Below are 24,036 nucleotides of genomic sequence, written 5' to 3' on the forward strand. Positions count from 1 at the left end.
CTCCCTTCCTGGGCCGCCCGCCTCCCCACCCTGCCTCTCCCTCGGCTCATCCGGCCCGCAGGATCTCCTCTGCCCCGCCCACATTCACGCCGCCCGCCTCCTCCCACCGCGGAGCGGATAAGCGCGGGCCGGATCCACTCCGAGACCACGGGCGCTGGCGGAAAACTCCGGGCCCTACGCCACGCCGCTCACGCACGCCGTCCTGTCCTTTCCCCCGCGCGTCGGCCTTGTAGTGCGCGCTCCTCCCACACCGGCGCTATATGCGTCCGCTAACCTAGCGAGGCCCCCGAACCGCCAGCGCGGGTCGGGCGGGGGCGAGCGTCCCACTCTGATCGGGAGTGAAGAGGCACTCAGCCTCATCCCTGACCTTCCGAAGACTGCCACCGCAGGTATTGGCTGTGATACGTTCCATTAAGTCGTTGCAACGCACGCCGTCAGCCTTATCTCTTTGACAGTATCTGTAATCAGTGTTGTAACAGGTATTAGTCACCGCTCCCGGGAGCTTCTGCGCGACGTGGCTTGCTCTTGCCTTCCGACACGTCTGCGTTACTAAATGTCGCCCGAACTCCGCGCTTGCTTAATTATGATTTCTGAACTGCTCCGCTAGTCTTGAATGCGTTTTTAAAAACCTTTTGGCTCTTTGACATACGCCAACAGTTTCATCCATTAGTTTGATTACTTTGGCACGTGCTATGCCAAAACATTTACCGGGGAGTATAAATCAGCTGTATTTAATTGTTTTATTAATGTGGATCCTTCAGTTTTCCAAACAGAAAAAAAAAGAGTTTGACTCGCTAATGCTATGCTAACTACTCTCCGCGAACACTGACATTTTGAGGAGGGGGAGGGGGAGGGATTCCTTAGATAAATCAAGATTAAATAAATCTTTCTCCCTAAAACCAATTTTAAGACTCTCATCACAGAGCAATAAGCCTGATGCAGCCAAAAGGGAAAAAAAAGGAAAAATAAACAAATAAATTATTACAAACTTTTGCAGCCTCAGGTTTAATAAGATATGGCTTTTTAGAGTTTATAATGTAGACTGGTGAGCCATTCTTTAGGGAAATTATATGGTACACATTGGTGCAGAGTAAGCATAATAAATCATCTCTGTTTTTAAGGCTGGTGTTCAACACTTCTCTGGATAATATCCAGCTCACAACTTAATGTTTTCATACCTACAGCATTATGGCAGTCCATTATCCGAAAACGTCCTGAGACTACATTTCGGCAAAACTAACCGGCAACCTGAGAATACCTTACTTCATATAAACACCCTGCTGTTAGTAATATCCTGCAGATATCTGATGGCTTTTCAAACTTAACAGCTACCCACCATTATATTATTCACCATGACAACATGCATTTAATGAGATCACAGGTCAAAATGGCACAACAAATACAGAAAATATAAAAATGAAAATAAATAAACAGAGCAACGAATAAAGGTTACTTTTCCCTTCCAGTTTAAGGAATACACTGTGCAAGCTGCCAGTTACAGTGTACAGTATGCAAGGCCCCTCCCCTTTAACAAATCAGCATATAGACCCCAATTAATATAGAACTGAAAACACATTCAGTCTAATACAGATGGCAGTTTACATCAGGATTTCTGCACTTGTGAATTTCAAATCAAGTCCATAAAACTAAGAGTTGATTTTCCATGGTTCACATACTACTTATTTTAGGCTGTCTTGATTTCTTTCCATTCAACACTATTTCAGACAAATGATTTTGCCAGATAAATAAAGATCAAATATTTATACCCAGATGGTTCTGAACATTAAGTGGCAGTGAATGCAGTGTTTGACTGCAATGTCAAATGAAAAGCCACATTAAATCTGTATTTGACAGTGGTGCATGTGTATTTGTGTATGATTTTCAAGACCTAATGACCTATTAATATCTTCCTCCTTTGTGCTGATATACTGGCAATAGTGACTATGCGTTGCATACAATTAATTGGTGAGATATCACGTTTGAATTATAATTCCCAATTACCCACATTTCTGCAGAGTCAAGGAGCTGCCAAATAAGTATCCTACACATGCCACAGAGGATTCTGGGATATCACAACCCTGTTATCCATGTCTCATCTCATTTACTATTATTAACACAAAGCAAAGCCCAGGGATCAAGCCACTTCTAAGGCATGGAGTAGCCTGGACACTGCCACCATCTGGTAAGTAGCAGGGATAGTCGGGAGGCAGTGTGCTGTAGTACAACGGGTAAGGAACTGGTCTTGTAACCTAAAGGTCACAGGTTCGATTCCCAGCTTGGACACTGTCGTTGTACCTTTGAGCAAGGTACATAACCTGCCTTCCTGTATATCCAGTAGTATAAATGGAAGCAATGTTAAAAAGTTGTGTAAGTCGCTCTGGATAAGAGCGTCTCCTAAATGCCTGTAATGTAATGTAGATGCTGTAATGTAGAACTGTGCAGCTAATACGCTGTAGAATACATTACAAATATAATATTTTTCAAAAGAAAATAACTGCAGACCCCCTAGCGGCACAGAAACCATGCATAAGGGTATGCTCTTAATGGCATTAACCGCTTTACTATGACATAGGTGAAACCCCGGGGAATGTTCTGGACAGACCAGCATTGGCATTGACCGGCGCGGTGGGAGAATCTGGAGTCAATGAGAGATGCTGAGTTCCTTTCAGTGAGCCCTGCACCCCAAGCATACCCAACTCTTTAGGGGCATATGTTGCAAAAGAATGGCAATACAGTGCATTTCAATAATGTCCTGCAGACAGCCACAGACACGAAACGAGTGGTTTTCCAGCCAGGAGGAAAATATATATTTTCTGGGACCATTACAGGAAACAAAAATGCTATTTATAATTCCTACCTCTGAATCACAAACAAACAGATCTATCCCAAGGGCAGGTGTGTATGTGTGTGTCGGCAGGGGGGGATGAGGGGTTGGGGCAGTGTAATCAAATAATGGAAGAAAGCAGTTCCTTTTCGAGTTTCATTTTATCGCTCCGATAGTTTTTCCATCTAAACAGTTCGTTCCCGAACTGCAGGGGTCCATGAAATGCAGGGGTCCATAGCAGAATTTTAAGAAGTGCCAAAGCATGAGACCAAGTAGGAGAGCATCCACCCAGCGATGAGAGTGTATTTTGCACTGCATAATTGTATCTTTGCTAAATTGGGCACTGAGAGTAATTAATCTGCCAGAGATAACAGTCACAGTCAACAGACAGAAAAATAGAGCTCCCAACAACAGAAGCGAATCAATCATGAAAAGTTTCATTTCGGCTCGAGAGAAACACTTCTAGTGATTTTTTTTCCCTGAAACCTTTCCTTTTCACGTATTCAGTACGGATTAGCTCTGACCTCAGCTACACCTGAGCAAACTTGAGCTTACCCTTTCAAAATGAATGAGCCTCCTAATTAGAGTGCCTCCCAGCTGTGCAGATTCCGGAGGGAGGGGAGGGGGGGTAATGCCATTTCTGACCCTGATCAACTTTCAGCCCCCCCCCCCCCCCCTTCTGTTCACACTTGGTTGCACCGCAGCGAGATTCTAAGTGAGCCGGATCCAAACCAACAGGTGTCCTAATCCGAACTCTGCTGTCGCTCGCTCGTTAACAGAATGACTGTTACGAACAGAGAAGGTGGGCGGGAAACTGCTCCAACTGCGCATGAATTTGATTCTCGAGTGTAGTGACTGCACAGCACAACTGGTGATCGACCTGTGAAAAGCAGCCTATTCCCTTCAGCGGAGAACACATACCACGTGACAAGATGGTCCCATGAATTTAAAAAAATTTACCATGAGAAACACCATAATCGCGACCTCCTTAGATATTCCGAGCGTTAAACGGCAGCCTTAATCATCTGCGGCAGTGTCAAGACCTCGCAGAAAAAAAAAAAAACCCGATGGGGAAATAGCCAGCGTCAGCACTAAAACAAAGTTGGTGTTTACTTTTGCTTAAAGGCACAGCTTTTTTGTCATTAGGGCTTTTCTCCTTGGGGGTACAGGACTCGGCTGTGTGTGCCTTTCCTGGATGAGGGAGATAAATGACCGTGTGTGGGCGCTTCACAGTCAGCCAGAGCCAATAAGCACGGGCCTAACTCTCCGCTCGGCTCCGAGCCACCTATCCTCTCTCCTGTTTCATGTGGGAAGCGCAGATTTACGCACAGGTAAACCATCACTGCGTGAACGAGCTACAGGTGGGCGCTGCATCTGCAGTGGGTGGTGGCTGATGGGATGGCCCCCTCTACCAACCCCTGGCCACCTTAAAAAAATACTTCAAGGCGCTATGCAAATGGCATCTACTAGTATTGAGAGCACTACTTATGAGATTACAACTTTGTTTGGAAAAGAAATTAAAACTCTTGGAGGAGGTGGTCACAGAACAGATGATGTCGCCGTTATTTGGGTTTGCCACATCCCACCACATCTACACCAAAATCTGCACCCTCCCCCTTCAGCCGCCCACCCGACCCTCAAAACACAATATTTACTGCGCTAACCTTCTCATGTATAGTACTCCACCAAAGGAGTGGAGTACTGATGAGAAATTGGGGCTGTTATGATTAGAATTCTGATTCCGATGATGTTGAAGATTATTACTATTATTTATCTTTAATACGGTGATTAACTGGAATTAAGTTCCACGTGTGTTTAAATGTCCTAGATATGGAATTTTCAGGTGGGAGGAAAAAAGTTTTCAAAAATGTGTGATCATTCCACTGGCCATGATGAATACGGTGAGTGTTGTGATGTTTGCATTGAAACTCGCTATTTATCATGAATATGCTCAGAGGGAACCCTTGTGCAGGGGAAAACTCCTACCACTGGATGTGTGCTGAGATCAGGAGAACTGCTTCGAGGGGAGCACCGGCAGAGGCCCTGCTGGGACCCTCCCCTAAAAGCCTCCGGTTACAAGCACCCCCCCCCCCCCCCAACACTCCCACCTCCCACCCCCTGCCCCGCTGCAGCGCACAGTCATCCCTCATGTGCAGTGAATTAGAGCCAGGGCTTTTCCTTCTGAAGTCCTCCCTGCTGAACAGAGAGAGTGTGAGAGAGAGAGAGAGGGGGAGAGAGAGAGAGAGAGAGAGAGAGGGAGAGAGAGAGAGAGAGAGAGAGAGAGAGAGAGAGAGAGAGAGCATGAGAGAGAGAGAGAGAGAGAGGTGCAAATGCCATCTGGGACTGGCAGCTGAAGCCATGTGCGGGCACCGTGCAACCTGTTGATGCCGCGTGCGAAAGCCTCACACCCCCGCGCAACCAAACGCCGCTGTTCGTGGAACGCCTCGGCCGGTACGGCTAACCGCGAAAACCCGCCCGCCGGATCTTAAAGGAACCGGACTGAACTCTGACGGAAACACGCCGCGGGACAGAACCGCTTGGTTTATCTTGGTTTTCTTTGCTCGTCTTTTCCACCCCACGTACAGTAATAAAATAAGCCTATATCCTACACTCTGTATATGTAGCCAGACTTCTGTTTAGATATAGATCTGCAGGGTTCTTAACTGAACATTCTAATGCTGATGTCACAATCACTGCTGGTCAATTGAAAGTATGAGAGTTCTAGAACACTGACTCATAGTTTTGAAAAACATTTTTTTTTTTTTTTCTAAACCTACTCTTTACAGGGTTAAGTGGCTTCAGCATCATACGCCCCGCGAAGCAGAGAGAGCAATCCCACATTAACGAACACCGGCACCACGTAGCTCCCAGTGAGTAAGCAGCGGTAGCACGCACATCTGACAGCTTGTCCTGAGAACTTGAACGCACAGGCTATTACCCTTGCAAATGATGCCGCACAACAAAGGCTTTTCAAAGGGAATACATGTGTTTTATTATGTATTCATTACTAACGCACAGGACACAACCTAGCTGAACAGTCCCGTTCACTCAATGTCTCTCACTGTTACCTATGAACAAAAACCTCACAAATCACTTAAGACAGCGTGCTGTCAAATGCTTATATTCTTATAGAAACATGTTGCTGTGTTCAAAGTGAAATAAGAGCAATCTGTGCTGTTGGGGAAATTCCAATAACCAATACACCGAGAACTGAACACACACACACACACACACACACACGCACGCAAGCGCACACACACACACACACACACACACACACACACACACCTACCTTTTGCATTTTAGCCTTCCTCGCATTATTTACTAGCCTTCTCCCAAGCTTCTTGGCATACCAGATAGAGGCAAACATAGCTGTGGCAGAGAGAGCTCACGGAAGGTTGTGTCGGAGCCGAAGAATGAGAACTGGTAAGCGCGTTCCAGCATAGGTTAGAGCTCCACTCTCTTCAGTGTAATCCAAGGCAGCAATCGCAAGGAGAAGAGAGTCTCTAGGAGTGGGACTCAGGTCTTGTTCGTGCTCTCTCTCTCTCTCTCTCTCTCTCTCTGTCTCTCTCTCTCACACGCACACACACACTCACTCACTCCCTTTTGCCCTCTCTCCTTCTCTTCTTTGCTCTCACCCTCCCTCGTGCTCTCTCACACACACTCCCTCTTGCTCTTTTTCGTTCCTTCACACCCCCTCTCTCTTTCCCTCGCTCTGCCTCTGTCCCACACTCCCTCCCCTCCTACTCTCTCTCTCTCTCTCTCTCTCTCTCTCTGTCTCTCTCAGATGGGAGGAGGGAGAGAGTGAGTATATTTACATATCACCAGCATGTTCACACCCATCCCACACTCAGCCTGTTGCAGTGGGCATCTGTGTGTGTGTGTGTGTGTGTGTGTGTGTGTTTCCAGCGCTATGGCCACCTGATCATCGCTGTTGATCAGTGGCCAAGTAGCCCACAAAGCATATTTACTGTTCCCAGCCATTTGACTGACAGCTGTCAAAGCAGATAATCCCACCCCCATTGGCCCTCGGAGTCTTTGGGGAATGGTCAGAATGACTCATGGGAGGAGAATGCAGGGATGGTAACGTTGCTCACAGTGGCCTGTTTGTTGCGGATTCTCTCAAAGTGATAACTTTTCTCATTTTCTATTTTTCCGGCAAGACCCCCACCAATCAATCATTCGTCGGTCAACAGGGGAGAATAGTTTTTGAGATTATACATTTTCAGGAACTCTAACACACTAACAACACAATACACGCACACACACAGACACACACACACACAGTCTCACACTCATTTACACAGACACGTTGCCCTCTGTTGACCATGAAAATTTAATTGCCTACTGTGTCTACCATTTGCCATTAAATAATTATAGGTTAACTGCTAAAAATATCAGTAAAACTATCAGTTTTAAATTATTATTATTATTATTATTATTATTATTATTATTATTAGTATTATTATTATTATTATTATTATTATTATTAATGAAGCAGGAATATTTCCTTTATGCTTGGCCTGTTTTTGTGATCTTGCGCTGTAGTGCTGAAATAGTGCTGTACAAATACAGATATTATTATAAAAATAACAATTCTGCACAGCACAATGCATCGTTTAATTAAAATGACAAACCTTTGTAGCATATGAATACATTCCTCCCACTTTCTTATCTATACAGAACAGTACAACCTTTTAAGGACTATGTTTTTTATTTTTTATTTATCCATGTCAATTATCTCAACTAACATACAGGCTGAAGGAAAAATATGCATAAAATATAGCAAGTTACCTGCTAGCTGACACTGTTCATAATATATATCAATAATAAAAATGTTTTTTAAAAATTGTAAATAAGAATCTTTAATTAAAAACTCTATTTTATTTATTTTTTTATTTCACTGTATTTATGCCAAACCACGTTGATTTAGGAAGATACAATATTTGTAAATGTTAAGAATCGTGTGCAAAAGGTAGCTATTCAATAGTGTTGTTCATTTAACAGAAACCCTTGTAGGAAACTAGAATTAGCCGCTATTGCCATAAAACTTCCATCACTAATATACAAAAAAAAAAAAAAACTAACATCAGGTTACTAAGCAACAGGGCTCTCTGAATCAAAACAAATGTTTAATTAAAAAAAAATATTGCATGCAGAGAAGAAACAAAGCAAATGTCTAAACCAAGTTTATTTTCATATTTTCAATGTGGATTTTGAAACCAGGTTTTATTCCAGATTGGTACTGCATCCAAACTCTGTTTTATAGCCCTTTAAATGTGTTGTTAGCCCAAGAAATAGAGACAAATTTGAATCACTGTCCAAGCCCGGTAATTAATTTTCCATTGTTTGAGTTTACTGTCATGTCAGTCGTGATTAAGTTATATAATGCGCCATACTGACAGCAGGAGAGTTTTTAAAAAGAAACTTTTTTAAATTAGTGTTTTGTAAAGGCACACACAAACTAAAGAGGAAGAGAACATCATCTAGCATCTAAATGATACTATTTTATTCTAGAGATTATGCTCCTAATTTTATGCTTTTTGCTTACGATGTTGATCGCTGTTATGTTTGACGCATTTCAGGATTCACTGTTTAAAAACTGTGTTTTTATGCTGCTGTACCCTGCCTTGTCGAACTGTAATAAATAAATGAAGCTAAATGAAACTTGAAACTTGATACTCGGAAGTTAAAGAAGCATTAACGAAGTTAACATATTGATCAGGAACTCGCACTGGAGAAAAATGGCGAGTGAAAGGGAAGGGAGGGGGAAATAAAAGTGCAGACGTGTTCCTGTGAGCGGCTCAGAGGCCCGAGACTCGACGCAGTGACTGCGGGGACCGGGGGAAGCAGGAAAGCTCATTAGAATGGCGTCGGCAGTCCTTCACACTTCACAGGGGGCTTATTAACGGGGGCTTCATTAGCATGCGCTAATCTACACCCAAAATCGATGGCATAACAAGCACGTCACGAAATCAGACGCGCCATAAATAATTCAACGAAACGGGAGACGATGTCCCCGACAGGTGCCTGGAAACAGAACGGGCCGTGCCTCGCGCCGACGGGAACACGCTGGTGCTAGCGCTAGCGCGCGCCGCCGCTGTTGCCGGGGGGGGCATCGTAGCCGGACGTCTGCGCGGTCTGGCTTTTTCGACCCGTGCGACTGGAACAGGCGCTAACTCTGCAGTAGCCGGAGTAATCCTGCCTGACCTGAAACGTTCTCTTTGGTGGGACGAGGAAAAAAAATACGTCAGCGATAGCGGCGAGGCTGCACTTGGCGGTGAGCGTCCTTACAAAGCGTGCCAGTCGGAAGCCCTGGTTTGAGTGGGGAGAAAAGCAAAAATAGCTCGCACCGCTACGGCGAACCTGCGTCGGCTCTGTTCAGCGTGCATGCTGCATAAGGGGCTCCCAGGGGACACGCTCGAGTCCCTGCATCTGCTGGGAATCAAAGGAGCACCACGGGTCTGGCGTGAGACCGGGCGAAAAGTACGAGCAGAACTCATTAAAGACAATCTCAGCATTTTGCACAAGGTTAAAGCAGGGGACACATCTGAGAGAAATCTACGGCATTAATACAGCAGCCATTCATGTGGTCTGCAGTGGACTGGTAGCACTTGACTGGTAAGAAGTACAGTCCCCATATGGATCCATTACAGATCCATTTCTGACTCTGCCATTACATTGAGCGGTATAATATGGGAAATCACAAGGTTCGCTGTCTTCATAGAATACGTTTAAAAATGAGGAGCATCCACTGAAGGTCTAGGTGGGTCCTCTAAATCAGCAGTGTTCTTACCTAAAAGGAAAATGTGAAAGAGCTTAGATTGCCTTTTCGCTGCCACTGTTATTAACATCATCAGGATCAGGTATACTTCAGCACTCAGCCCTGAATATGAATCATGAAGACCAACCTTCTCGCATCATTTCCACACCGCACTGAATTCTGGGTAACCTCTGGATGATTTTGCCCTTAAGCTCTATTGACAGCATAATCTTTCCTCATGGTAGATTTCATGTATTTACTTATTTTTTACTCCAGGTTTTGGAGCACCTAACGAGGAGCAGTTAAAATTTAAGACAAATATTAACGGGGTAGTAGATTATTTTTTTCTTAGTTGGCACTGTTAAATGACCATATGCAGAAAGACTGCTTTAGGACTCAAAGAGGAAAAGTAGAGGATGAGGTAAAAATGGTTAACAGGAGGAAGGATGGTGGATGGCTACCCCGGGCTTCTCTGGTCCTGAACCCCATTAGCCCTCCACACCCTAACCAGCCTCCCTGCCCTGCTCCATTAGCATCCCAGCACACCTTTGAGGGGAACTTCAGAAAAAAACAAAGAAGAAGAATAACGCCTCTTTCGCAGCTACTTCTGAAAGGCTCTGAGGCTTGGAGCGGATCGTTAAAGTTTAGTCTGAATCATTGTCATATTTGAATAATCACGTTCGGACATGCCAGCGCGTCCGCATCCACTATCTGTGACCGTCTGCGACAGTGTTTCTCGTGTACAATAACACTCAGAACACAAAGGCACCAAGCTGACTAAAGCCTCCGACCGCATGCATGGCCCAGCGTGTGTCACACTTACCTCACTGATTGAATCAAAGTTTACCTCAGCGTAAAGAATCGCACAAAATCACAGGCTTGGCCTGAAATGGTCACTGAAATGTTTTACTGAAAGCGGAGGACACGGCTCAGTTCTGGCTACAGTGGATTGAAGGTTTGCTTGCATTCAATGCAGAAGTTGAATTCAGTGATGACTGAACACCACAGTAACTACATGTCTAAAGCAGGAGATCATCAACGGGTGATAATGTGAAAATCATGTATAAACTGACTCACCGTAAGTTAACTTATTCACAAATGTTAAAATAACAGGCCACTGCTAAAATAAAATGAAAATTTTAAAAGTCCTGTAATCATAATGCAGCAATGTATTCTGAAATAGACCTGTAAAGCTTTAATGCATTTACTCTTTTAATCAGGGTATTCTATTCAATTTATTCAATATTTAAAGTAGAAGTTTACTTCTATTTTATAACTTCTCTAAGGGGACTATCAATTGAGCAACAGGTCAGGCAAGCTAGATTTGATTTATTCTCTCATAAAAATACATTTGGACACTAAAATGTATCTTGTGCAGACAGAGGCCCAGCTATAGTATTGCCAGGCCAGACATGAAGATTATACGAGGTTCTGTCTCCTTAATAGTCATCACAACTTTCAATTTCCCCAATGCACAACAGAGAGCATTGCTGATTATATGAGTGCCCTTCCATCATTTGGCTTTGAATTAGGGATCAGGCCTGCAGCTAAATGACTCTTTGTAATGATGCAGCGGTACAGAATGATGGTCCTGTCAGGGGTTTTCAGATGAAAAAGTGGAGGCAAACTCTGGCCGTGCAGCGACTGGACACATTGATCTCATTACGGCTAATTGCCCTGGCTGCACAAAGTCACGATATTTCTGGGAAATTAAATCAGCATCCCTGAAATCCTTTTTAAAAAATAATAATATAAACAAAAAACAGCGCACGGGCATACGAGAACAATTTGAATATGAGAAATTAGATCTACTGGGCTTTAGTCATATTTTTTTTCTGATTTATTGCTTGTTGCCTTCGCCCCGTGATGGTTTGTGGCTTCTGTGCATTTTTTTTGTTTCGTTAAAATAAAAACTCGCTGTTTTCCTCTACATGCTAGCACATGCGCGAAAGAGACTAGCCTACAGAGACTCGCCCACCTTAACGGAAACACGGGGAAAAAAAAACCGGCACGCCCAGCGAAGGACAGGAGCCCCCGGAGGCGTGCTCGTCTAACGAAGGACGCGGCGCATCTGCATTCACTGAGGCACGCTCGGCGTGTCCAATTCACGCCGTCAATTACTTGCCCGACGCACCTTCGGTCTGTCATTGACCTCTCAACCCGCCCCACCGTCGCCGTCCAATTATCTCCTAACGGGTCCCTGTCAACGGTCGCCGCATTTCCATAATGGCCCCTAAATTCGAATGCCAGATTCGCTAATCCCCGCGGAGAACTTACTCACGGATGTTTACTCGATACGACATAGTGTCGGCCGTCAGGGGAGAAAACGTCGAGCGCAGCTACGTCGAGGACGGAGGGGGAATCTGAGGGAGGCCCACGCAGCGTAAAGAGGGAGTTTACGGGAGCGCCTGTAGGGCGCGGTGTCACCCGTCAGCAACCGACAGGACAGGCTCCGATGTCCAGGTTAAGTCTGGTATAATGGGTAAGGAAGTACCCATTGTAACCTAAAGGTCAGAGGTTCAGTTCCCGGGTAGAACACTGCCGTTGTACCCTTGAGCACTTAAGTACTTAACCTGCATTGCTTCAGTATATAGTCTACTGTATTTATGGATGCAGTGTAAATGCTATGTAAAAGTTGTGTAAGTCGCTCTGGATAAGAGAATCTGCTAAATGCCTGTAATGCAATGTTAAAAAACCGGAAGCTGCACATAGCAGCTCCAGAACAACACGCGGCGGAAGGTGGCGGAGGAGAGGAGAGAGAGGGAGAGAAGGAGGGGAGGGCGAGCGCTGAGCTGAAGGTCGCGCGCTCGCAGCGGGGGCACGGGGGGTTCAAAGTGCCCCCGCCCTGTGTCTGGCGGGGGCTGCAGAGCTTTGTTTGAAGCCGGCTTTGGTCTCCAGCCCCCACCCGGTCGCACATCTGAGAGAGGGAGAGTTATTAACTCAGACCCAGTCTAATGAAGGAGATTCTGCGTAAAAAAAAATCCAGAGCACATGTTGCCGGAAGCATGGTCCTCTCAACTAGCAAAGAAAATCTTAAAATTAAAATTTCTTTGATTATTAACCGCTAAAACATTTAACTTTAAATTAGTATTTGTCGTGAATATCGATGCTTAGAAATGACGTAAGTGCAAACTGAGGAGAGGATAAAATGCATTGTCTTTCCTACACTTCTATTTCTCATTCACAGGCCTGTCCTGCTGTCCGCAGGTTCCAGGAGGCTGAAACCCTCCAATTAAATGCAAATGGCCCCTTTCCACTGAGAGAGGCCGCTTGTGTTTTCTCTCTTCCACTGCCTTTAATGGAAGCAGGCAGCGAAGGAAGGTCAGAGCAAAGGTTGTGGAAATGCCGCTCTCCGTGGTGCTGAATCCTTACAGTAGCTGACAGGCCTGTGCCGCTGCGGCTGGTGAACAGAGCGACGATGCCACGACCAGAAATAGGTCCGGTGATTACCAGGAAGCTTTAACAGCCGTCACAATTTAATGTTTTATTTATTTATTTTTTAAATTTTATTTCATTTTTTATTTTTTTTTTACAAGTCAAAATTTTTGACACCACTGATTTTCAGCTCAGCTCAGGGGTAATGAGGCATTGATTACAGCTGATTAGACCTGAAGAACACAGAGGGAACTAACGCAAACACCGGGAAACTGACTGCCGAGAAAAAAATAAAAATAATTACAACGGCAGCTCTCACATCAAAACCCTCGTACGCAGAAAATCCTTCTCTCTGCATTGATTCAGTACAACTGCATAACATATTTAACTGCAGTGAGCCCTTTCAAGTAAACAGTGCTAAGGATATTATTATTCATGTGGTAGTTTCTACAAGGCCATTCCTTGTAACATGGAGTTCTCATTGAAAAACAGCTAAATGAACGTGTGTCTACTCCAGCAGGTCCTCACCTGTGTTCACATGCCACTCATAATAAGAGTATTCTCACAGAATAGAACGTCCTTAAAGTCACTGTTCTTCCACAGGAATAACAAGGGACATTACCAGATAATCAATAGCTAAATTAAACATTATAAAAAGAAGACAACTCAAGAAAGAAGACAAGTTCTTGAAATGAGATGGAAAAGGTGCCTATGTGTATTGCAACCACACCGTAGATACTCATGGTAGTCTTATATAATAACTGAGGTGTCAATAACATGAGCAGGAATCACCCAGGAAAACAGACATTGATGGTAATGCAATTAGCAGTTTTCATCTTAACGTTCACAAAGCCAACATACACAGGTCGCATACCTTTACTATGTTATTGTACAGTAGTTACTTAATGCTATAGACAACTGTCTACTGTCTGAAGTGTCACACAAATATAGATGCATATATGCACATCAATAATGAAGTAATTGAGAGCTCATGAATGAGAGTTAGCATTAAGGGCATTTTTGAAATAAAAAAACGACTTACCAAATTTACAGTTCAAAAAGCACAGCAATCAAGGGCTCTAGCATTTAAAATACCACAGGCTTATCTATGAGGCCTGCTGATTTACTAGTCATTGCATTTTACATTTCACATTTAATTGTTCTTATCCACAGCAACTTTCACCGTTTACATTCTCCATGTGTACACTGTTTACGGGACATGATCAATTCAGCTTCAGAACCTTGGTCAATTGCACAATGGCAGGATCACAACCTCAGAATTGCACACCATCTAAAATCCAGTACAACACTTAATTTAATTCAACAGGTACACCATTAGACACAGTGCTCAGCACTCTGATACTTTTAAACACAGAATAACACATGCAGTATAAAGATTACAATGTAATACTGACTAACAACAGAATATATCAGCTACAGCACTATAGCATGTTCACAGGACTAACCCCTAGATTCCAATATGGAAATGATTCACATAAACTCTTTCTTCGACAATTTAGGCTTTCAGAGTCATAGTGTCCGGGCAGAAGAGGCATTTACTATCAGATCTGGCAGACTGTAATCCAAAGTGTTGAGTTCTGTAATGTCTCAAAAGCCTTGAAAGTGGGTCTTAATCTGTGAGAGTCGAGACATGAGGAGATTGCATTTCAAATGACCAATCAGCAGAAAGCCGGGATATGTTTACCTCACAAATTATGCAATAAATATATAAATAAATACGAACTCTCTTCCTGCTTTGGTATTCCGATCGTTCCTGAAGCTAGTTAAGGTGACCTTCCGAACATCTGTTGTTTAGAGCAAAGATGTTATACGTACATACTGTAAATGCATCAGACGAATGCACACTTTTCGGTATTCCAGAGAGAACTGTTCATCCATGTTCCTTGAAATGTTGCCAATTTACAAAGAGCTGAGGATTACTAAAATTTCACAAGAGTACTATTTTATTATCCAGGAAATGAAAAGAAAGATCAAACTTCAAAAGTAGCAACTGTTTAGCCTTCAGAAAAACTGTGCGGATAAAAAGCTTGATTAGGATGAAAACGGAAAAAAAGCTCTTATCCTTCATGAATATTCAGTTTTTCACTTGAGGAAACTGACTTTGATTCCACATTTTTCTTTGGCTTTGATTACCCTTGGCTGTCCTTCAAAAGAAATTGTGCTTACAAACTATTGCAATTCAAGATGAATTTGATGATGTCTAAGAATTATTATGCATACAGTACCATTTCCAACACTTTCCCAACTGGTGTGTGCCACACTGAATCACATTGTTGCTTATTCTCATTATTCCAACAGATGATATTCAATTATGTACTTAATGCTTGGCCAGCCCTTTTGACACTGAACACTGAAGACTGATAGATAAATGTTAACTCAGTAGCCAGAGCAATGCCCATTCTCTCTGTACACCCCCACCAAGCCAATCGATCAGCCAGACAACCAATACAGGTGGGACTGTAAGGATTTCAAAGTTTCAGTTCCATGTTTTATCTACAGTACAATATATAATGTAGCCAAATGCCACTGATTCATCCAGTAAATTACCAGAAGGATCAAATATAACCCACATAGCTGTGGCAGATGTTCAGTTATTTTCTTTCTACATAAGTATTATTGGCACCTATACAGAAGACTGCACATAAAGTCTTCAAATATGTTTGTGCCAAACAGTGAGTGTTAAGAAATGATATTTCTCCTCTGTGATTAGATTATGCATGCACAAACTAATAATACTTTTCTAAAAGAATACTGAAAACCCTGTTAAAACCCTCTGCACTAAAATGATTAAGCTTTTTTTTTTTTTTTACTAGATCAGGGAGTATGGCTTCGATGAAGAGAGCAAACTGATATGAAATTAACAGAAAATAAACACAGCAATTTTGTTTTCAAAAAATACATTCTATTTCAGCTTATTTACTGATATTCTTCTTCTCGCATTTATTAAATGACTCTATCCTTTTTAAACACCTGAAGGAAAGGCATCAGCTTCAGAAGCTTTGAATGGCATATATTAATTATTCATACAATGCCGTTAATCCACATTGAAACTATTAGCTGCAGTATTCATTTGTAACAAGTCAAGTGCAACGTATGTTCCTCAACATTACTGTATTATTAGAGCCTGGATAATTAACCTAAAACCAATTTAAACTAAAGCAGAGAGGATTTAATCCTCAAAATCGTCTTTCAAAGAATGTTACAGCAAGTATCACAAATATGTCATTTTTCATATCAGAACAGACCAAAGACTATTTTCCAAAATGACACACAAGAGGAAACTCACAGACAGGTGATACAGCCTTTCAGTCTGATGAGATCGCGAGTGAATATTTAACATAGAACTTGTGGGACTTTACCAAAACTCGTATTGTTGATGTACTTATTAACACTTATTCATATGTCTGTTGACAAATTGATTTTTAATGATGTATATTTACATATTATCAAGAGTTTGGCACAGCCTACCCCTGTCCCATCCCTCACCTTCCCTCTCCTCAGCCAGCACAGTGGTGTGGGCAGTGTGGAGGAGATGTTTGCTCATGGGCTGCTGGTGGAGCACAGCAGATTGTGCCACACCGGGAGGAGATAGAACGTTGGGTAATCGTGATGGGGGGGGGGGAGATGCTACTGCGTTCTCCGGGGAGCCTGATCATCATTAAATCTCTCATCATCAGACAATCTGGAGCCGTGCTTACCTTTTCCTGTTCACTCCTTAGCACTCTCACAACACTCCCATCCCCACATTCCCACCATCTCTCTCTCTCTGTCTCTCTCTCTCACACACATATTTCTTCTCTCTCCATCTTTTTTCCCCTCCATTCTCTCTCACCCCCTCTCCCTCCCTCTCCCCACATTCTCTCTCTCTCTCTCTCTCTCTCTTCATGGGAATGAAGAGTAAAATATATTTAGACAATGACTTTTTTTTAAAAATCTGCGATTTGAGGTATTCACTTGACTGAATATTTTTATTTTATTTAAAATATAATAAATTGTAAAAACCATTGCATGGTTGCCTTCTTGGCTCATTTCAGCTGAATTAACAGTAATTCTAACCCCATATTTGGACCATTAAAAAAACCCCATAAATTATTACTTACTGTGTGGCCTTGCATGCCCCTACACACCTTAACATCTTAAACTGTTCAGAACACCCAGCCTTGTTTAGCCCTGGTAGCAATACTCCATGCATACATTTTCCAAGGTAGATTTTCATAAAAAAAATATCATAGAACATAAGTTGCCTATGACTCCATCCTCTAACTGCAATCAAGGAAACACAATAGTTTATAACTCTGATAAACACCGATGCCTGCCACTCATCACAGGGACTGCAGAGAAAAAGATGGCTCTCTGGCATGAAAATTATAGCACTGCGTTAAAGCTATTGAGGCATGACATCGCAAGTCATCACAGCTGAACAAAGTATGCCCTGCTATTCCACACAGTGCCTCACGGGTCACAATGCAGGGTCGTTATTACATTTTTAGCACCATGGGAAATTTGGGCAACTCTTCAATTCAAGCAGGTTCAGAATTTATAACACTGTGATACTGCATGTTACATAATGCACCATGAATATTATGCACACAAGTGAATAAATATTATAAGCCACTTATACGTAACTAGACATATGGCATGTGATGTTTTATTCCAGTTACTGTTAGCTGGTTTATATTTTTAATGTTATCAGGCCGGAAACCTTGAAAGTATGTATGTCAGAAATCCAGGTATTTGTATCAAAACACAGCACAAATCTGATATGTTCAGCTATTTCACACAATTTTACCACAACTGTTAAACCCCTCCTTAAAACACATCAAACCGACAACCTCCCTGTGGCCGGCGGTGTGCAAAAGAGCGGCTCGCATTCGCGAGGAAGGACACTTTTGAAAATAACGGTTAAAAACTTGCCATGTAGTTAGCGGCGGTCAGGCTCGGGTAAGTAAGGTCACAGCGGGTAACAGAGTGCTGCGGATAAAGACAGGAGAGAAAAGGCGTGAGACTTCAGCGGCCGGCCGCAGAGGAGAAACACAGGGCTGAAACAAGAAAGGGGAGGAGAGGAGAAGCGGCGGCCGCGATGGCCACGCCGGCGAGGAGGAGGAGGAGGAGGAGGAGGAGGACAGACGGACGTGCGTGGGGGAGTGCGCGGGGCTCGCGGGTCTGCGAATGAGAAGCGGGCGGGGGCTTGTAGGGCTCTCACGCCGCACGCAGAGCGGCGGGCCGAGCGCGCGGTGAGTGACACTCGACCGGCCGGACGGCTAATGAAGCCTTTGTGCGGCTCGCCCTCCGCGCGGCGCACCGCGGAGAGGCGCGCGGGAGGGAGAATACATTACGGCGGCCTGGCCGGCACTCTGCCGGCACTCTGCCGCTCTGCATTATACATTATTTATTAAGCCGTTTCAAAAAACACATCTAAGAAGTGCGGGGATTTTATTAATATGCTTTTACGGCTAATGAGGGCCCGACAAAGAGCCCAGAGGTTTCTAAAGGTACAAAAGCACCACGGATGCTCCTTTATAACGCCGTGACTCATTTGTATGCCAGCCAGAACCGAAAGCAAAACAAAGAGAGAAGCTGAAAGAAACTATGAGGGAGGCAGGACCCTCCACCCCATCCAGCAGGGGAGAGTCACTGAGCATGTGCGGGTGTCACCAGGGAAAAGTCAGCAAGCACTGAGCATGTGCAGGAGTCATCAAGGAAGAGTCAGAGCATGTGCAGGTGTCATCAGGGAAGAGTCACTGAGCATGTGCCGGTGTGATAACATCAGGGAAGAGTCACAGAGCATGTGCAGGAGTCATCACATCAGGGAAGAGTCACTGAGCATGTGCAGGTGTCATCAGGGAAGAGTCACGGAGCATGTGCAGATGTCATCACATCAGGGAAGAGTCACTGAACATGTGCAGGTGTCATCAGGGAAGAGTCACTGAGCATTTGCAGGTGTCATCAGGGAAGAGTCACTGAACATGTGCAGGTGTCATCAGGGAAGAGTCACTGAACATGTGCAGGTGTCATCAGGGAAGAGTCACTGAGCATGTGCAGGTTTCATCAGGGAAGAGTCACTGAGCATGTGCAGGTGTCACCGCGACGAGTCACTGAGCGTGTGCAGGTGTCACATGGACAGGAAGTGCAGCCAAGCAGAATGAGAAATGATGGAGATGCATAGGCTCACTGAGGAATGTTTTACTCATCAGACTATCACCACCTTACAACAAATAAACTAAGAGCTCTGCAATGATCTATGAAGGCAACCTGAACATAGAGATTGTGCCTAAAGGATTCACGTGAGTAGAAATAACTTAAATCACACTATCATACAGTATGTACAATAAGAAGCCTTTGAGTGAAAGAGGTACACTAAAAAATACCAGATTAAAATTTTGGGGTTTTGCTTGCAAAAAAAAGTGAAAACATACGCTTTCCCTCTACACAAGTTAAACTATCATAGCACTGACCCTGGCATCGATTACTGTCCCTGGAAATATCAGATGGCGCTATGATATCGCCGGTGCAATTGATTAGGAGACAGAACCACCACTCAGCAGTCTAATATTCATGAAGGCAAAAGTCGTCCGATAAGTATTTCCTAACACGCTCATACAGAGCAGAATCACAGTGTCATCAGTCCTTGCTCCATCTCCACAATGCGATGGGTGACATGAGTAAAATTCAACTGACAAGCACAGTGAAACAGCAAAAACCTTGTACGTGCGATCCAACATTGCACAGCAGGAGGCCGCAGTACTGAAGGCGCTGGGCGATGTTAAAATGTACGGAGTACCCGCCACCCGCCACCCGAAGATGTGTTTTGTTGCATTTAACATTAAATGTGCGCCTCTTCTTGAACATTATTGCTCGGGGCGCACCTAGACACACCAAACAGATTGCTTTCCTTAGTTCTCAGTGCAGCGAAAAAGCATCGCCGACTTTGCTGTGAGCGCCATCTAGTGATTATGTGCCTCGTTGCAGCCGAGGAATCAAAAACATTACAAATGAAGATAATAAAGAACAGATTTGTTCATCTGTGGTTCTGATATTGGCATACTGCACTGTGTAACAGCTTCAAAGAAGCCTGTCAAGAGCTAACTGATGCAGTAGTATCTTGTACGCAGATATAAATGTATAAAAAGCTAACCATTAAATCGAAGTGAGTTCTTTATGTGAGCTCTGAAGCTATGTCTAAAGACATCCAATTGTAACAATATTGGTGGCTTCAAATGAATAGGTGTGGTTGAGCGCCTGGGAAAAAACATCAAAGAAGATTTTTCCTAATTCTGTGAGGCCAGTTAAACAGAACTAAAGTTTCCTCTCCAGCTAAGAGCCTGAGAGCCCAGAGATGATTTACATCGGGATCACTGTCCAAAGTCTTAAAGTCTTTAGTCCAAAGTTTTTAGTAAAAAATATAGACACACCAAAGAGAAACCAATGTCCACAATCCAAATATTTCTCATGGGGTTCTGTACTTGAAGTAGTAGGCTGAAAAATGAAACTCCATGTCAGTACTGTAGGGCTAAAGTATAAATGTAATTAATACTGTAATAAATAATTTGACAGCATAGTCATGTGACAACCAGGATGCTCTTCAATACAGAATTCCCAGAAGTTGTTTATTAGTTTTAATGACAAGTAACTGAAGTGACAATGTTTCCGTATTCTTATGCAACACATTATTTAAATGTGAGCCGTGCTCAGTTCAGATTTTCGGTTACGCCATTTATTTCCTCGCACACGTCAGCCATTTATTTGCACGCCAGCTGGTTTCCCACGTCTGACCATCTGAGGATGAGTCTCATGTGAAAGCACCCTTTCAGTACTGACCCAGGGCAGCCGCAGACACTCAGCCCTGCCTGAACACACAAAATACGCTAGGATATCACCTTTCCCCCTACGGAACGCACCCGTGCGTTAAGCCTGATGAGGTCATGCACGTGAACGACTGAAGAGAGGCTGGGGGAGAGCTCGAAAGCGAATGGCATCGCAGAAACAAAAAAAGAAAGGGATGGAGCGAGCGGAAGCGCTTGGGAGAGGAGGAGAGGAAGCAGGAAGTAGGAAGGGAGGAAGCGAGGGGCCTGAGCAGCGCAGGCCCGCGCGTAGCCGCTCACCTTTAGCGGCGAGATGTGCGAGTGGGACACGTATCCGTGCATGCTGTCCCCTTCCGGAGCGTTCTCCGTCACGTGCAGGAGCTCCGGGGGCTGGACCTCATGCGTGAGGCGCGGGTAGCCATGGTCGTGCGGAAGCATGTCTTCTTCCTGATAATGGTACTGGGGAAACAATGGCGGCGCGGAAGGAAGTCAGTCGGAGGCCATGTTGTTTTATCGGTCATTCAGCTATGTTAACAGGTTCTCCGAAATATAGGGAACATCCCTCAGTCCAAACGATTTAACTCACAAACTTTTTCTCAGTGAAAAAAAAAAAAAAAAACTAATCTGTGATCCAGCCTTACAACAGAGACATAATCTAATCTGTGAACTAAGTTGATGTACAAGTTCTTTTTATGATATTGTTTTTTTTTTTCTTCTTTTTAACATTCTCAGCTTTTTTTGTTTCTGCAAAACAGGATTCAGATGTCATGTAAAGGTTCAAATTCTGCAGAAGACGAGGGCTCAGTTGGGTATGGATGTGCCAACTGTGGCCAGTAGCTCCACAGGGCGATGCACATTAGGGGTCCATGTTTCATTGCTCTCTGGCACCCTCCAGAGCCACATATGAAAGCTCTTCCACCGATTTCACTCTGTGAGAGTTCAGCTGTAGTCTGCGGTTTGAGAAGAAGCAGACCGCTCGCACCACATTTTTCAGAGATCTGCGGATGTCCTCATTCTCCTAAATCAACAGTGGGGTTTGTGCATGAGTAGAGATGTGGTTACAGATAGCTGGACATTCCAAATTATGGTGGAAAATGTTCAACCCATGTTGGAAATCTAATTAATATATATATATATAAAAATCAATTAATTAATTCAAATTCTCTAGTAGACTACAAGTCATGATTTCAGTATTTCCATCTAGTTTTGTCAGAGTGAGTTGTTGTTGCTGTCATTTGGGGTCATATATATCAGTGATGAAGGGGTTGCCTTCTCAACTGGCAAAGACTTATTTTATAATGTATTGGATGCAACAGAAGCTGAGATATAAAAAAAATATCAATCAGGTCTGTGCCAGGGTCTTGTTCAAAGCACTCAGTATTACCTTTCCATCACACACAATTCTCCACGTACAGGGAGTCCTCTGGAGTGAAACATTGCTTATTATGGTGCAGATATTTATATTTCTATTATATTATATCGAGTGTTGATATTTAGGGTAGCACATTTGTGTTTTGGATACAAGCAGCAGTTTTCAAAAACAGAAGACAGTGTTGGAGCTTGATGTGGTGCACCTCATTGGTGACACTATTAGCAAGCGTACCCGTGACGTATCAATCTTTCCCTGAGAGAATGAATGCATGAAAAACGTTTTAGATCAAGGCAAGGCACCCACTCTTCCTTGTTCTGTACTCATTTTGTTCTAATTTAAAGCTTTCTATGGGAGTAGGTACAATCTCCTCTACTATGTCCCGAGGAGGCTGTTACCTTCTGTTATGTGCTCCCCTACTTCCCCATCCAGTAGTCCAGTTTTCATGGCTTTGTTAGTCTATTTTTTGCTGTGGTTATTTTAAGGAAAGCCCAGGACCCGGTGACCCATTGCGTGGTTAGCCCAGGAGCCCACCTTCCTTTCGTTCTTTCGGCCGGATCCCTGGGACTCATTGTTTCCTATGTTAACAGTTGTCTTTTTGCATTTTGTGAGGAAATAAATCTTAGTTTGTCCTCGAGTCTGGTCTGGTAAATATGTTACATGCCTCCTTATTAAGCGAGTCAGGTTTGAGGATGTAACCCCTTCTCATTGGCCGTTGGGCTGTACGGTCATGACTGTTGCCGTGTGCTCTTTGATCTGTCACCCCCTAGTGTGGGAAACACAACCAAACACAACTCAGCCCTGACGTGTGAGGATTCACATCCGGCCTGCACCCTCCAGCTAAGAGTTCATCGGCCTTTCTGAAGGCACTGAGAAGGCTGGGCACAGTTCATGCTGAAAACGATGATTGCATTTCTACAGATAACAATAACAAATATAACATGTTATATAAGTGTTGCTTTTCCACACTAGCCGTGCAATTCTGTTTAATTTAAGTTTGTAACAAAATACAGGCTTTTCAAATGGTAGAGCTTGAAGTAGCATGCCCTGGAAAACCAATGGGTTTCACTGCAGTGACATAACATGCAGGTCTTCAAATACAAGCAGACATTCAGTTATAGAGAAAATAAAAATAAATGAGAAAATAAAAATCAGGGAGGCACATTTCTTTTTAGTTTCGTGAAGGCAAGACATCATTTAATTCTTTATCTGTGTGATTTCATGCTCTTCCAAATAAATACGGAACTACTCGTGTCAACTTTAAGAGTTAATTTTGTTTAAAATTATGATTATTCTTTTTTGCATTAATATTTGTTTTATCCATTATGATTCAGAGTGGCAATTTCGGGAGTTTAGACAAGTAACTGAATTTAATGTGTGTTTTTCTACATCACTTTGAGAATAAAATTGTTCATTTAGTGAAGGCTCATGACACTCTTCAACTCAATGAGCATATTTTATTATTTCAAAATAACAAAGTTGATTTCAATAGCATTTCATCTCTAGGAAAACATTGTAAAATTAAAAATATGATTTAAAGAGGGCTAAACATTATTTAGAGAATAATGTCCGTACGTGCGTGTGTACATTTCTGTGTACATGTTCGAGCATGCCTGTGTGTGAGTGTGTGTGCGTGCGTGTGTATGTGTGCATATGTGTGTGAGTGTGCGTTTGTGTGTGCATATGTGTATTTGTCTGCGTGCATATGTGTGTGTGTGTGTGATTGTGTGCATGTGTGCTTGAGTGTGTATGTGTTTGTCTGCATATATACTTGTGTGTGTGCATAAGTGTGTTTGTCTGCATGTATGCTTGTGTGTGTGTGTGTGTGTGTGTGTGTTTGTGTTCGTGTCTGTGGGTGTGTATGAGTGTGTGTGTGTGTGTG

General features: G+C 43.4%; 1 protein-coding gene across 12 annotated transcripts in view; it reads right to left on the reverse strand.

The window, feature by feature from the left end:
- LOC118210279 (disks large homolog 2-like) overlaps positions 1-24,036 on the reverse strand; it is a 128,961-nt gene that overhangs the window by 76,063 nt on the left and 28,862 nt on the right. For 7 of the 12 annotated variants that reach the window (XM_035386317.1, XM_035386318.1, XM_035386315.1 and 4 more), the window contains exons 3-4: positions 21,086-21,244; positions 17,898-17,954 (exon numbers count right to left, since the gene is read on the reverse strand). In XM_035386317.1, the coding sequence (XP_035242208.1) occupies positions 17,898-17,954; positions 21,086-21,244 (216 nt within the window). Of the gene's footprint in view, positions 1-6,116; positions 6,410-17,897; positions 17,955-21,085; positions 21,245-24,036 lie in introns of those variants that run through there. The other 5 variants (XM_035386327.1, XM_035386325.1, XM_035386319.1 and 2 more) reach the window with 3 other exon arrangements.

This window comes from Anguilla anguilla, chromosome 12, assembly GCF_013347855.1.
Source record: "Anguilla anguilla isolate fAngAng1 chromosome 12, fAngAng1.pri, whole genome shotgun sequence".
NCBI lineage: Eukaryota > Metazoa > Chordata > Actinopteri > Anguilliformes > Anguillidae > Anguilla > Anguilla anguilla.